Source organism: Asparagus officinalis, chromosome 3 (genome assembly GCF_001876935.1).
Source record: "Asparagus officinalis chromosome 3, Aspof.V1, whole genome shotgun sequence".
NCBI lineage: Eukaryota > Viridiplantae > Streptophyta > Magnoliopsida > Asparagales > Asparagaceae > Asparagus > Asparagus officinalis.
Window position 1 is genome coordinate 97,705,815 of NC_033796.1, and position 16,430 is coordinate 97,722,244.

Below are 16,430 nucleotides of genomic sequence, written 5' to 3' on the forward strand. Positions count from 1 at the left end.
GTGTATTTAAGAAGAGGATATAATAAAACAATCAATTCTCAAGACGAAAAAAATAAAAAACTTATTTAAGAAGAGGATATAATAAAACAATCAATTCTCAAGACGAAAAAAATAAAAAACTATTAACAAAAGACATCCTTACTTTCATGCTAACATTGCTAATTATCTCTTCACACGATAAAATTAGGTATCTTTTACCCGATAACCTTGCAAATTGTCTCAAACAAGAAAATAGCTTGCAGACCAAACGCAATTCAACAGCTACACACATTTCAGTTAAAATAAAGCATGCCAACAAAAATGCACTTCATTAGCATCTGTACACTTTAACATTGTATGTCATCAAACCATGTTTTCATGTACACATTGAATAGAATCAATTTCTTGGCTATATTTCCATTCAGCACTGCTCGTTGACACAGCAGAAGTTAGCACATATTGGCTACAAACTTGAACCAGGGTGTATTCACAAATTCAGTGAATCAATTTTCAAACAGATGATCATTACTATACAGACATTGTGGAAAAATGTTTTAGCCTTTTCAGTCCCTGCAGCTAGAACAAATGCTGAAGATGTGGGTTATTTCTCTGCCTGAGCCTCAGCCCATCATTTGCTTCTTGCTCAAGATGCATCAATCCAGCTGGAGGGTTAAAGTCGCCTTGTATTTAGGAATAATTGCAGGTTGTTAATTACGCTTATCGACCGAGTCTTCGACGAAATTATGCAATCTCCTACCAATAAGATATCGATCGTCTCTAATGGAGTTTGTGGAGATTAATGAACCAAACACAGAACCTCTTGGCACAGAAGAACATCACGCTAAAGAGAAGACAACCGAGCCAAGTAATCCGATAGACTACAGAGTTAATGATCAATGGATAGCCAAGCACAAGAATATACCTCTAGCAAATACATAGGGAACAAAAAGTGTAGTCAGAAGCTTCGAGATGATAGGGATTACAATCTCATGGAGGACCCAAAGACCCCTTAGATCCGAGAAGCCATTTTGCTTAACTCTCTCGAACTTTGCCCGCCAGCTTTCATTAAACAGTGGTGCCATTTGATCAAGCATAACCTTTTCCAAAAGATTAAACACAAAATGATCCATTAATTCATAAATATTTATCTAATTGAAAAATTAAATGTCTTTTAGTGTTAACAAAAATGATAGTCTGTCTATCCTCTGACATATTTTTAAGGATAGAGCTAATAAACCTTAAAAATAAAATAATAATTGTACTATGTAATGTTTAAATCCTAAAATCGTAATGTCCAAGTCTACAGATTTCATAAAACATATTTTTTGGACCTGCACATCATGATGAACAGTTTGGATTTCAAATTTTAATAGACTTGAGATCACACACTATAGAATTTGATGTCAGCCGCTAAATGCATAGGATAATCAACCAAAATATTCATGAATTATGTTGATTGCAACCAATAGAACAATTCAATTCGGATGTTCAATAATACAACAATTTGGGTTAATAAGCTTAAAACTCCATGTTCAAATAAATATTCAATATGATATTGTCAACATATATTAAACTTCGATGTCATAAGCCATAGAAAACTGAAGGGCTAGAAAAATTACAAATTTCAATATATTGAAAGGCCACAAATTTTCAATATATTTAACTTTGGATCTTTTAACTAAAAGGCCACAAATTTTCAAGGTTGTTTCTTTACTATCTTTTTACTTTTAGATGAATAATAGAAAATTCATTTGTGTTTGTTTTAAGTCAAATAATTTACATTGTCTTTGATATAATCATCAAATTTCAATATAATAATCATGAATAGGTTTATTTAATGATAGGATTAATGGTAAGGTTCTATTATTATATTTTTAACATACAAATTAACTTCAAAAAAGTTCATTGGGATGCTCATATGTTGGCTATATTGTTTACATTTAATAACTTTATACGAAATCTTTCCCTAAATAAAATTATAATTTAAAATAATATTAAAAAATTTACCACGTGCAATCTAACTAGTGTATACAAATGACAAAAACCCATTTGTTTGGTAAAAAGGGAAAAAAATTCCTTTCACATCCTTCTTAATAACTCTACGGAGTGTTAAATTTAATAATTAGATTAGGTTTAGGGTCAAACATTTAATTGAGGATTACTTTAATTTAATCTAATAATTAAAATGTTAATTTGCAAAGGGAATTTGATGATCTCTTTACCATTTCATCTAGGTGGGTTTATTGGTTGAAGATTATTGAGTGGCACTAGGACTTTTTTAGCATTTAACTTAAGGTGTTATTAGTTTATGACCAATGTTTGGATTTTAACTTTAAGGCATTGCTAGTTTAAGACTAGGGATTTTAACTTTATAATGTTGTTGGTTATTTAGGATTATGATTAAGACTAGGACTTTCAAATCTAAATCCGAATCCTACTCTATACATGATAGTGGGAAAATTCCGAAAAAAAGTTCAAGTAAAAATAAGTGGTTCTATCTTCCTCCTTGGATTTTCTTTTCCCCTTCCATGGATGAGCTCATATTGACAAAAAGAAATACGCTAACTAATATTTACAAAACATCTATAGTTAGTATTAAATGTTAATATTTAATATTACATACTTATTTAATAAAATATTAAATACATTCAGTTTTAACTATTTTAATTAAATATTTAAATACATTTCATACATAAAAATATATTTAATACTTAATATTTATTTAATAATTTCTATATTAATATTTTAATATATTTATACAATATATTCAGTTCAAATATTAACTAAACTTATTATTTATTATATATTAAATATATAAAATTATTTAATATTAATATTAAATATGTATACTTTTTATTTTTATTTAAATAATAAATATAGTAGATATGTAAATATTAAAATGTAAGTAATGATTAAATTTAACCAAGAAAATATAAATATTGGCCTAATTTTTGTGGTTATTTAACATATTTCATATTTTTAATCAGATTATTTAAATATATTTTATATTGTTATATTTTATATCATCTAACCTTTTGCAACATTAATATTTAATATTATACATTTATGAATAATATAATATATTTGATATTAAATATTATTTATCATATATGAAATAATTTATTAAATATTAAATATGAAATAATATTAATCTCAAGTTATATATTAAATATTTATTTGCATATTAGATAAGAAATATAGCAAATAGGTACTACTAAGTATGAAATTATACTCCATTTATTAAATAATAAATATATTATATATTAAATAGTTTTATATTTATATTTAATGTTTGAAAAAAATTCTATTATATTTAAATGTTTACATATTTAAATATACAAATTAATAATAAAATTTTGATCTTAAATTGTAATTGTAATTATAGAAAATTACAACAAAATTATTAATAGTTATAGCAAAATATTAATGGGATAACAATTATATTTTTTTTGATAAAAGAACAATTATACATGTTAATGGCTATTTAACACTTTGTCCAAAAATTCATTCAAAATCCTTCCAAAAAGTTCCAGATTCTAACTAAATTATCTAAGTCCTAACCTAACTCCTAGAATATTGGATTCCTGGACAACAATCCAAGTCCTGCCGAACAATCCCCAACGAATAACACCCCCTAGTAACATTAGGGTAGTTAAAAATTTTGAAAATATTTGAGAGGTTTTCTAAAAAACTCCAAACTTCATAGGGTTAAGTGATATTTTCAAAGTTTAAGGGGATTATTTAAAAACCAATATTGATGTATAGTTGTTGTGGGAGTTCTTTTTTAGACAGAGGAAGAATTAAGGGTGCCCATCCAAATTCTAATTTCTAGTTATGCCACTGTTCATGTGTAAACCTTTTTTTTTTCAGATTAAAAAAGCTTCCTAAGGAAAAAGAAAAAAAAGGAAGAAGGAATTTTGATGAGGTTAAGATCATCAATTTCTATGACCAAGCAAACCAACCCAATAAGACTTCCACATGTGAGAGACCCATCATGATAAAAAGAAAAGTAAAGCGAAGAATACATCTATTCCTCTATAATCCATTCCTCTATAATAATGGGAGGATCCCAGATTCACTATTTATGCTACAGTAAATAATACAGCAAATTACTTTAGCATTGATACTGTAGCACGACCAGGAGGATCAAAGATTCACCATTCATGCCACAATAAAATACTATAGCATTATTACTGTATCACAAACATGAACTGTAGTGTTTAGAAACATTACATTAACATTATTACTATAGTTCAGACGTGGTATTGTAGCATAAAACATGTTACTGTAGAACTTATAAAACTGTATTTAAATACAAAATTACTATAGTGAAAATAAAAAATGGAGGCCGTGCTTTGCACAAGTTGTACTCTGGTTCTATTCTATACGTAAACGCCGAATAAAGTATTATAAAACGACGCAAATATAAAAATAAAATAAAATAAAATGTCATTTTGCCCTATATACCCCTAACACCTATATATTTGCTACCTTACTAATGCATTCTCCAAAGTTAGTTTTTATCGTATAAAAAAATTCGATGCGAAAGAAAGGAGGAGCAGTTACAAATAGAATAATTTTGGAGGGTTTATAGACAAAAATCCAATAAAAAAAGACCAAACCCTAAAATCTAATCCCAGCACAGTCAAGCTCCAATTTTTTTTTTCTTTTCAAAATCCCCCGGTTGTTTAATCCCTTACCAAAACAAGCGACAAAACCCCAGCTTTCCCTCCCTCCATTTCTTTCCAAATCCCCATGGCTCTCCGGCTGTTGGGTTCGGGTCCAACGCCATTGTTGACCGTTAAGAATCGGGTTGGGACCCGAATTGGACCCGTTAGGGTTTTTAAGAAGGACGTGGACATGGCGACGCTTGGGAATCTTTGTGTGGATATCGTTTTGAGCGTCCCGAGGTTGCCGCCGGCGAGGAAGGAGGAGAGGAAAGCTTATATGGAGCAGCTCGCCGCTTCGCCTCCCGATAAGGTTGGTGATTCTTCAAAGTATTCTTTTTTTTTCTTTTTTTTAAATACATTTGTGCGTGTGAGTTTGATTGGTTTTGGTTATATTGGGGGAAATGTAAGTTTTAGGGGAAGTTTTCCTATGGTGGTGATGATTCAAAGAGTTCGTCTTTTATACTATGCCAGGCATTACTGCTAGTCTACTACTGAATTTTACATCTGGGAAGAAGCAGTGTGAGCTTGATGGAAATAATTGTTTTAGTTGGTCATTTTGTTGTGTATCCTATGTTCTTCTGCTTATAACATTTGGGTTCTGTAGATATATTAATAGAGTTATGTAATTGTCTATGGTGTCAATTAAGGAAATTTGTTAGCTAAATATATATATGCTACTTTGATTTGTAAAGAATTTTAATGCGGAAAGAATACAAGAGAAGATGAGAAAAATATATTAACAATGTTACATTAAACGCTAGGTGCCTCTGGGTGCCGGACCCAGCGGGCGCCTAGGAAGGGTTTAAACATTTTTTTTTTTTGCTTTTTTAATTGTGATACTTCATGATAACTATATAGATACTCAATCAAAGATACATAAACACTCAATTAAAGATCCATAAATACTAAAAACCAACACATTTACTATCCAAAAGATAACAGTCGATCAAAGATGCATACATACTAAATCCTAACACATAGTATCCTAAATCTAGAATTTAACATCTAAAAATATCAACAAACAAACAATCGAATACTAATAGTCTAGACTCTCATATAGTAATATGCATCTAATCTAATCATCAATCATCATCATCATGAAGTTCAGCTTCTACTCCATCATCACTATCCTCCTTGGAGTCTATCTGCATGCAATCCTCCTCATCCTTCACGTCATCATCAGAGAGAATAGGGTCTTCGTCATCAACAATCCCCTAGGTAGAACCACCTTATGGCCCTGCTAGCCTAGCATTCCTCTTGTTCTCTGCAGCCTCGGCCTCGACCTCTCCAGATATATTCTCCACTATCCTCCAAGTAAGACCTGAACCCGGATGAACCTCTTCCTCATCATTGGACACAGCTCCTTCCAATATCCATGCTCGTGCCTTGCTACGATCATTGGATTGGAGTAGGTTCTTGTTTTTTCCTCTCCTCTTCTTCCGCTTGAGCTTTGAGTTGAATTTCACATAGACGAGGTCCTTTAATCTCTTTGATTCCAATCTATTCCTCTTATTTGTATGGATCTTTAAAGAAGAAAGGAACAAATTAGAAAGCTTAATGAGGTATAAATTCACATTATTAATAAGTTTAGAAGCTAGTTTACCCCCTTAAACATGCTCCAGTTCCTCTCGCAACCGGAAGAGCTACTTGTCAAGTTGAGAAACTTCATGGCCAAGTTTTGCATGAGGGGGCAATCACCACCATGCAAATACCACCAATTAGCTACAAAACATAATATATTATTAGTTGTGTCACAACTACAAATAGTCAAATACAATAGATAACTTATTAGTTATAAATAATGCAATTTCAAAAATCATTTTACCTAGGTTCAAGTCCTCATTCTCCCTAGGCTTCACCGCTCCTAGCAAATGAACCATTTCTTTCTTTATACTTCTCTAACTCTATAGTATGAATCTTAACTTGTTGCTCTACATCGGAATACGACAACTCCACCATATCAAAAAACCCATCTTTCGCCCTTTTGCAGTTTTTCATCACATCATCCCTAGAAAAGTAGTAAAGATTAAGATAGTAAGAAGCCATATGCAAAGGAGAATAGAGCCGATCCTTGGACTTTGCCTCTATAATATCAATTATTCGCTTGAAATCCTTTTCCTTCTTGAATGATCTCCTTCTTCATATCTTCAAGCATCCACACTACGAACCCTATTAAGGGTTTGTAGTCACTATCGACCACTCTGAACAATCGAAAAATTGGAGTATAAACCTTTAATATTTTTCTCACGTCAGTACACCACTTATCACTCGTAGTAATTGCCTCCACTTTTGGCCCTTCACGATCTTTGCAAGCTTGCATCTAGTCCATGCCTCATCAGAAAACATTAGTCTCAACTTTCCCTTCTTCTTAAGAAGACCCCGGAGTGTCAAGAATGTAGTGGCAAAACAAGTGACTCCAAGCTTCACAATGTCCCTCTTGTAACAAAGGCGATGTATCATAAACAAGTCATTTGGTGACTGTAGATAAAGGTAGTAAAAGTCATCACCTTCTCAATTGCTCATCTGAATAAGCTCAGCTTCCCAATGCCTTCAAGCATCAGATCAACTGTGTAGGCTGCACAACTAGTCCAAAAGATCTGCAGCCTCCTATAGAAAAGCTCCTTAGCTACCATATTTGTACTTAAATGATTTTATCGGCTCCAATTTGCTCAATAGTCACATCAACCCCATTACATTTATACTGCCTCTTATGTGCCTCCTCAGCAGTCTCAATCGACTTATAGAAAGTCGTCCCCAATCTGTAGTGGACACAAAGATTCATGACCGAGTGCATCTTTTTGTCCGACCAAGCGTTTGTTATAATGGAGCATTCGGTCTTGCCCCGCTCCTCATGCGTCTTCAAAGAGAACTTCCTCCTCTCAATAGCTCTTTGTAATATGGGCTTCCTCAACATGTACATGCTCAGTGGTATGTAGCTTGATCTATACTCTCCAATAGTCATGCGTGTCTTCACAAAGGAATCAGTTGAGATAACATGAAATGGGATGACATTTTTATATGCCCACGTAACTAATTGATCATGCACCCAATCACTTTTCTCCTTCTGAAGAGTCTCTTTCATCCCGGGTTGCTTCATCTTGCCCTTCAATCTCTTCGTTAGCTCTTGATCGCTAGCTGTATAAGCATCCATTGGCGCAATAGTAGGCTCCCTAGGCCTATTCGAAGATGCACTGCATGCGGAAGGAGAGACAATTTCATCTCCTTCAACTCTGGACCTCGTCATATGAAGTTCTTCTTGTAAGTCTACGGTATGTCTCTCCTTAGCTTGCTTCTTCCTCGAGTTAGCATCAAGCACATCTATCACCCTCTGTTTATCTTTTTCACTAATCTTCAAGCAAAGTCTGCCATCCCCTTTTCCCCTACAAGATGCTTCTTAAATCGATTGATCCCCGCATTCACCTTGTATCCACATAGTCAGTATTGTACACAATTCAAATTATTTGGGTCCGGACAAAATCCGAACTCCTAGCCAATTTTCCCCCGAGTTCCTTACATCTTTCATCGGAGGCGTGGGGAGAGTGGTGGAACTCGCAAGCTCCTTAGAAGGAACACTTGACATTTTGAATCACAATAACAAACAAGAAATTATTAACCGGATCACACTAAAGTTCCAAAGAACATATCAACAATTAGTTAATTTTAACCAGTAAACCTATACAGTAATTTACCAACACTATTTCAAGAACTTTGCATCCATAAAACCCAAAATAGTGACCATATTAACAAATAATAGTAATAGTTTATTTCTCATCCACAAAACACAATCTGTGAATGGATAGTGAATTATAACTACCAATTAGTGAAAAGTTAATTTCTTGTCAACAAATAGTAAATAGACGGTGAATTATAACTATGTTAGTTAGCAATTAGTAAACACTTAAGCTAATATGAAGTTCATAATAAACTAACAAAAAAAAACAGTAAATAATTAAGTCTGAAGTTCATAATCAACTAACCAAAAAATAGTAAATAATGAATAATTAAATACTTAATAAATTAAACACTACAGTACATAACGAACTATTAAGCTTGGTAATTAACTAACTAACTAATTATTGAATGCTAAGTGACGTGAGGGTATGCTATATGAATTTAAAAAGAATAATGATGGAAGATTACCTCCTTAAATGTCTCTGGTTGAGACTGAGAAAGGCTTTAGGAGAGGTCTTGGAGGAGATGCGATTAGGGCTTGACGAGGGCTGTGATTGGGGTTGCAAGAGGGCTGCGATGATGGTTGAGATGAAGGATAAGTTGCGGTGGTGGAAGGGGAGAAGGGAGAGGAGAGAGGGGAGGAGGACGCTATTGTGTTGACTGCAACGGAGGTGGGGGCAGCGATCGGAATAAATGGGAGGACTAGAGGAGGCAACAACAATCTTAAGAAAGAGGAGAAGAGAGAATTAAGATTTTTGTGGTGTTTTTTATGTGGTTTGGGTTCGACTTTGTGTGCTTAGTAACTGGGTTTGCGTTTAAATTACATAACGGGTTGGGTTTTCCCTTTTCTAGGCCAAAACTATTTTGGCCCCAATCTGTTCTCTTTTAAAAATTGAGACAACCTACTTCAGCAGACCGCTTAATGATGGGCGCATGTTTAGGTGCTCTCAACGCATAGATGTGGCCACTTAGCCAATTTATAGCGCTTTGGGTACAGCCTCCGCCTAGGTGGGCGGCCAGGGCATTTTTTAAAACACTGCTTATTAAGTTATTTATTATGTAGACACATAACAAAGCACTTGTTAAGTAATGTAGTTAGATTATCTTACTTTGCTTTATTTTAGTCCCACATCGCTTAGGTTATTAAAAGCTCTCTACTTTCTCTTGTATTTAAACACTTCAGTAGAGTAAATAATATTATCAAGTTCTCTCAAATCACTCTATACTTATCATGGTACCACTGCCATTTTTTTCCTCTTAAAAGGCCTCTTTTTTCCCTCAATCTCGGGACCGCCGAGGAGGTTATGCCAAAAACTTCATCTTTGTACCTTCCCTATAGCGGCTTTGACACTAGCTCTAACCTCAGCCACGTCAACCCTCTCTCGACGACTCTAGTCCTTCAAAACCTACAGCATCTCGCTTCTCTCTCTTCCTTCGCCGCCTACAACCCCATCAACACTGATTGTTATCAACACCTCTAATCTCACCCACTGACATCACCCCTAAACCAACAACCAAATCCCCTCAGTCATCACCATCAACACGTGCTGCAGCCAAACTTCACCTCCTCAGCCAGCACCACTGCGACCACCGCCACTGCTCTGACCAATCAAGCTCATTCGAACTAGTCACCAGCAACACTGCAACTCACCCTCGCACACCTTAGGTGCGACCTATATGCTATCATTCACTACTCAAACGTCTCGCGGTGCACGCCCTTATGACCTTGCCGCCCACGGCCTCAACTTGCCATCATTATACTTCGTCGCCACATCCCATTATTGCCAACAACCTGACACTAGCCCACCACCGTAACAACTAGCCCCTCCTCCGCCACATCCATTGCCATCTATAAAAAGCTTCAGCGTCAAACCCCACAACCATCAAGCATTCTTCTAAAGTTATCATGGTATCATTACTCGTACTCTCCGCTCGCAGCCACCCATCGCAAAACCAAACCCTAACTTTACTATAGAGTTGTCGCCACCATTCGATTCAGACCCACCAATCAAAGCCTTCTCTTCGCTCCAAAACTTCAACGATGCTACCCTACGTCTAGCTCCGCTCGACAATGACCAGCGGCCTCTCCGATCAACACCCCGCACCACCTCGAGATCATTGTGGCACACCTCGATCAGGACCCACATCAGATTCGCTACTACCTACACTCGTTGCCGTTAACTACCCCTCCACATTCGACACTCAACTTCAACCAGCAACAAGTACCCACAACACCTTGCTTTGCCCCGCCCTGCAACTAGCAGGAGACTCTCATCCCGCAACTCATAAACAATGCAATCCTTGCACCGTTAAGCTCTACCGGCATTAGTCGCCCACCTTACGAGTGAGATTATTGCCAACCATCTCTGCATGGCAAATCTTGCATCTATCTCGGCTCAACGCTCCACCTCCAACCTGCGATTTGTTGCACCTCCCGCATTGGTTGCAAAGACTCCATATCGCAATCATGCACCACCTACACCGTAGACGGATGTAGGCAAGGCGTTTAACAGATGCATGCGCTCAAGGTGTTTGTTGACTATAGATAAGGTGTTTGATGGAAAGCCTAAGCACACCCTAGCAAGCTTTCCCCCCCCAGCACCCTCAGCCACGCTCTCTTCCGGCCAACACCCCCGACCACGCTTTCCCTTCCTCAGCCAATATTCCGGCCAAGCTCTCTTTGCCGGCCAACACAACGGCCATGCTTTCCCAAGCCAACACCCCAAGCCATGCTCTCCCATGGCCAGCACTCTTAGCCACGCTTATCCTCAGCCAACACCCTTGGCTAAGCACTCTAGGCTCAGCTTCCTCCGACCAAGCTTCTCCCGGCCAAGCTTCTTCTATCCAAGCTCTCACAGGACAACAACAAAACTGTCCATATTTGCAAGCAAATTATCATGCGCACTCCTTCTCGGCAAACTGTTTTTGCAACCTAAATACAGTTTGAGAGGGGGTTCTTAAATAATGTACTTAGACTATCTTATTTTGCTTTATTTTAGTCCCACATCGCTTAGGTTATTGGAACCTCTCTACTTTCTCTTGTATTTAAACACTCCAGTAGGATGAATAATATTGTCAAGTTCTCTCAAATCAGTCTATACTTATCAGCACTGACTATATATTGGTCAGTTTTAGATAAAATAAGTGACTCCAATGCTGGTTTTTGTAAATAATTGATGATAAACTGGTGAAAAGGAAAATCAAGTAACTAATGAAGAAGTTTTAGTTCTACTTGATGTTTGTTTTATTAATCAATAGGCAATGAAGCCTAAGTGGGTAGGTTGTCAGCTCTAGCTCCTAATAAACTAGTGGGACAGGGAGCGTAGATTGGAAAATCTTGATTGTGGTGGAGGGGATACTTGTTGATGGTACATGGATAAGGATTAAGAGGGAAGTGGATTTCGTTAAGATAAAAACATCTAGTAGAATGGTAAGATGAAAAGTAGTGGAGACCTACCAAAAGAGTTAGGTAATTGATGTGATGGATGAAAACATTATTGTTGTTGTCATTCCTACTCCGGACACGGTGGAATTAGCCCACATCCTTGACAGTAATGCCGACAACATCTTGACCTTGAGAGGTAAGGACCTTGGAAGAACATGAAAGCTCTACCAGATAATGCGCTTTTGATGATCACATTCGGCTTTCAAAGCCCTTGGAAAATGAAATTTCCCTCAAAATAGACTTGAAACTCCTGATTAAAATTGAAGAAAACTAAACTAAAAGAAGAAATCAAAGATTTTATAACCAGTTTATGGAAACTAAGCTACAAGAGGCATTTCAAAGTTAAAAGGGTCATTCCCTAAATCAAGAATCACATAAAACAAGAGAAAGGTGAAAGACGTAAGACAATAACATGGAGAATCAGAAAGTGAACCGTTCAGGTCTTTCTGTCTCGCCCAGGTGTGGGTTTTACCCACTCAACATCAAGGATGGCATCCCTACTGATTGGCAATCCACAGATTTAATAAATGATGAAAGTTTATCAGTATCTAGAATCTGAATCTAAAGCGGGTCATCAAAAAGAAATGGGCTGGGTTTGGTTGCTGATTATCTGCAAGTTGCATACTCTCCTCTAATGACTGTGAACATGATTGGTTGGATTAGTCATCCATGTTCCACAATGGTATTTGTAGGGTGCATCTGCTTGCTTGCGGTCTCTTAAGTATTGTCTCCTTCAATCCGCTTTGGTTAAGCGACAACGTGCTCTAAGTAGGCCTAGGCAGTCGGCAGTTAGATCCTACAGATGGGATATCAGGTGGCTTCATGTACAATTTTGCTAGAAGAAGTTACATCCCCACAAATTTTGTCTTTTTTGAATTGTTGCATTCTGACAAGAACCACAAAAGTTGGAGATCTTAATTGTGTATCTCGGACTTCTGGATTTTACGAATCTCTATTTTCCATGAGGAACTTGAAGTTAGTTGTGGATTATTGACGCTAGTTTTGAGTTTTGTTCTGATTGCTTCATTTTTTACTTGCCATACATTGGCAAATGTTTCCGGTGCAATTATCCTTTGAATGATTTGGTAGCAAATTGCTTTATCAAGGAAAAAGGAAAAGTTAACTACTGCTTTGACTGCAACGCCAGGTTTCATTAATCTATTCATTCATCTTTGTGAATGAGGAAGACCTTCACATTTCTATTTTTGTATTAGGATAATGTTTATGTACTTATTTCTCGTTTATAATTAATGTAGAAATTTTGGGAAGCTGGTGGTAACTGCAACTTGGCCATTGCTGCAGCTAGGCTGGGGCTTCATGTCTTCGCTGTTGGTCATGTAGGAAATGAAATCTATGGAAGTTTTCTACTTGATGTTCTTCAAAATGAAGGCATTAGTATGGTTGGAATGAATGAGAACAAAGATCCTGTAGTTGCTAATAATATATCATATGAAACACTTCTCTGTTGGGTTTTAGTTGACCCATTTCAAAAGCATGGATTTTGCAGGTAAAGATTAGTTTGCACGCATTCATCTTTTTGTTTCTTTCCTTTTCTTTTAAAGATTTTGCAACCTTTCTCATCCAGTGAATTGCATACAATTACCTACATACACTGGTTAGTACTTTCTTAAATGTGCTTATTTCCTCTGTCAGCCGTGCCGATTTCAGCAATGAGCCTGCATTCTGTTGGATGACTAGATTATCAGGAACAGTTAAAGCAGCAATTCAGCAGTCAAAGATCCTTTTTTGCAATGGTTATGCATTTGATGAACTTTTCCCTGAGTTGATCACCTCAGCACTTCATTGTGCTATCGATGCTGGAACAGCAGTGTTTTTCGATCCTGGTCCACGTGGAAGAACTCTTGTTAATGGGACACCTGAAGAGAAAAAATCGCTGGAACAGTTTCTGAGGCTCAGTGATGTCCTCCTCTTGACTTTGGATGAGGTTCACTCTTTAACTAGCCACTATTGAACATTTTCCATATCATCTAGAGGTGTCTTTTTACTCTTTTCATACATCGTGTTTTCTTTTGTAAAAACGCAGGCTTTATCATACCAATATTTAATTATTTATGAAAATAGCCATCCTAGTATTGTTCCAAACTTCCAGTCATGTGTTTATAGTTTGTGAAGATATGTGAGCTGCCTCTAGCGTCCTGAACTGGTAGAAATTAAAGGACATTAACTTTATTTCAGTAATGATGTTAACCTAATTGTATTAAACACGGCTGAATGAAAACATTAGAAAGAAGGTTCATTTTGACATTGCCCAAGTTTACCTTTATATTTTTTGCCTGAGTGATTTACACAATCCAGAATATAACTCATTTGCCCTATATATGAATTGTTGATAAGATATTCTAAAATTGTAACTTTTGGAATTTGATGTTTTGTTTGATTGAAACATTGTGAACAATATATCAGTTTAGTGTTATATCTTACGAGCTAGATGAATTGATTGTTTCTCTATTTTTCTTGAAGAACCATTCACCTGTAACATTGAGGTAAAGTTAAATTATCTCTTTCGTTTTATATCAGCACATTATATATGAATCTCTTGTACAAATCTATATGTATTTATTAAAGTTCATATTCCTTACATTATTCATGGAAGGATCAGCTTGAAAAGGTGTTTTGTTTCTGAAATTATTTGTATCTATTTGTGGAAGACCTTATTAGAATAATTAAATATATCAAGATTCCAAATAAGTATTATCATTTTAAAAATATTTGTCCAGCTATTATCTGTTTTTTGGGCATCTCATGCACACTTTCGTTTGTTCTGGCTTCTCAGAGCACTCTGACCCTTGAGGCATTTGGCAGCTAATTATTTCCCTAACATGCAATAGGGGTTCAGTGAACATTTGATTCCCAATATAGCTTTTATTTTTGTCTTGTTTCACTGAGACTATCTGCATCTTGGCTTAGGAACTTTTAACGTTGGACGTGTTTGATTAAGTTAAAACAATATTAGCAATTAAGTCACTCAAAAACATGCAACTATGACCTTCCCTTTTTTGATTTGGAAAAAGGAACATCTAAATTTTGTAATTAGTTGAAGAAATATGATACTTTTGATATTTGTAATATAATTCAAAATATATTGAACCATAATATTTGGTCATTTGATTTATCATTCCATCACTTTGGTTAATTTTGACATAAACTGCTGTAATAGATTTTATTGATTTACTAAGTTTCGGTAGATTCAATGGTTTGTTTCATTGGAAACTATGTGATATATTCAATTACTTAAAAATGTTTTCTGATCTTGCAATTGTGAAGAAATGAAGAATCACTTTATTGAGTGGCCACTTCAGGAGTGTTTTCACTCAGGACATGACAAATGATACCTTTGTGTCAGAATCTAACACCAATCAGAACATCAGGAACTATATGCCATATGAAAGAGAGTTTTATGCTACACTGGGATGAGGTGGGCAGCTCTAGAATTCATGGACCACTAAGATATCATGTTATGTAATAAAGTTTTAGTATCACAAGGTTGTTATACCTTGGATTGAGAGAGTATGTTTCGACCCAGTAAGTAGTCTTTTATGGACTATATGAGTTGAAAGAACTCAAGAACTAATCATAGATGGTGTTTCTGAGAGAGTAATCATGGAAAACCTTCGTAGTTAAACATGCTAAGACCAATGTTTAAAAAAATTGAAGCACAAGGCAAAGCGCTAGACCTTTTGTTGAGTGTGAGGCATAAGCCTCATGAATTTAAGTATTTTAATTTTAAAATTTGTAAAAATTATTACCATATAATGTATAGTGGTATAATAATTTACAAATAAACATTCATGTCCTGATTAGTAAATACGAATTAATTATGTAAAGTATAGACATGAATCATAATAAACTAAGATACATGTATAACATGTATATCTTATTTACGCTCACATAGTCATATTGAAGATACATATGGATATTTTAATGTTAGTAAAAAAAATTCCTTTATATCCTCGTATCTTATCTAAAGCATGCGCTTCAAAAGAAAAGTGTTCTTTGGTCATGCTTTAAGCGATGAGGCGTAAGCTTCGAGGGATAAAAAGTTCCTCTCTTGAGTTTAGAAATGTTCACACTTCAAAAAGTTTCGAAGAGAATTTCAAAAAAGCTTTTTCAAATGTTGGTTAAGAATGAAGCAATTTCAGGATGGATGACCACTTAGGAGAGTTCCCGGAGTGTGACATCATGTTAGTGCCCTTGGACTATTCGCATGCCCTTATACTCTACCTATGTTATGATTACCATACTACATAGGAATTTTAGTGTTATATTTACAATGGGTTTATTAACTTCTAAGCAGAGTATTATATGCATGTGATTATGGCTGCACATTACTTTGGTGTTCTTCTCGTTTTAGTTGTTTGTTGGGGCATTTATTTCTGTCTCCCTTGCTAATAAGTTACACTGTCTATTTTCATACTTCTAATTCCATGGTACCGATATAATGATGCACCAGGTAGAATCATTAACGGGAATCAGAAATCCAATTCTGGCAGGACAGAAGCTGATAAAGAAAGGAGTTCGCACAAAATGGGTCATAGTCAAATTGGGTTCTAGGGGATCAGTTCTGATCACCAAGTCTAGCATTTCTTGTGCACCTGCATTTAAGGTATCATTTCAACACAGTTATAGCAGAAAACTGGTTGTTT

General features: G+C 35.5%; 1 protein-coding gene across 1 annotated transcript in view; it reads left to right on the plus strand.

The window, feature by feature from the left end:
- LOC109835468 (uncharacterized sugar kinase YegV) overlaps positions 4,735–16,430 on the plus strand; it is a 13,185-nt gene continuing 1,489 nt past the window's right edge. Inside the window, exons 1-4 of the mRNA XM_020403446.1 lie at positions 4,735–4,959; positions 13,023–13,273; positions 13,420–13,711; positions 16,238–16,390. Coding sequence (XP_020259035.1) covers positions 4,735–4,959; positions 13,023–13,273; positions 13,420–13,711; positions 16,238–16,390 — 921 coding nt within the window. The remainder of the gene's footprint in view (positions 4,960–13,022; positions 13,274–13,419; positions 13,712–16,237; positions 16,391–16,430) is intronic.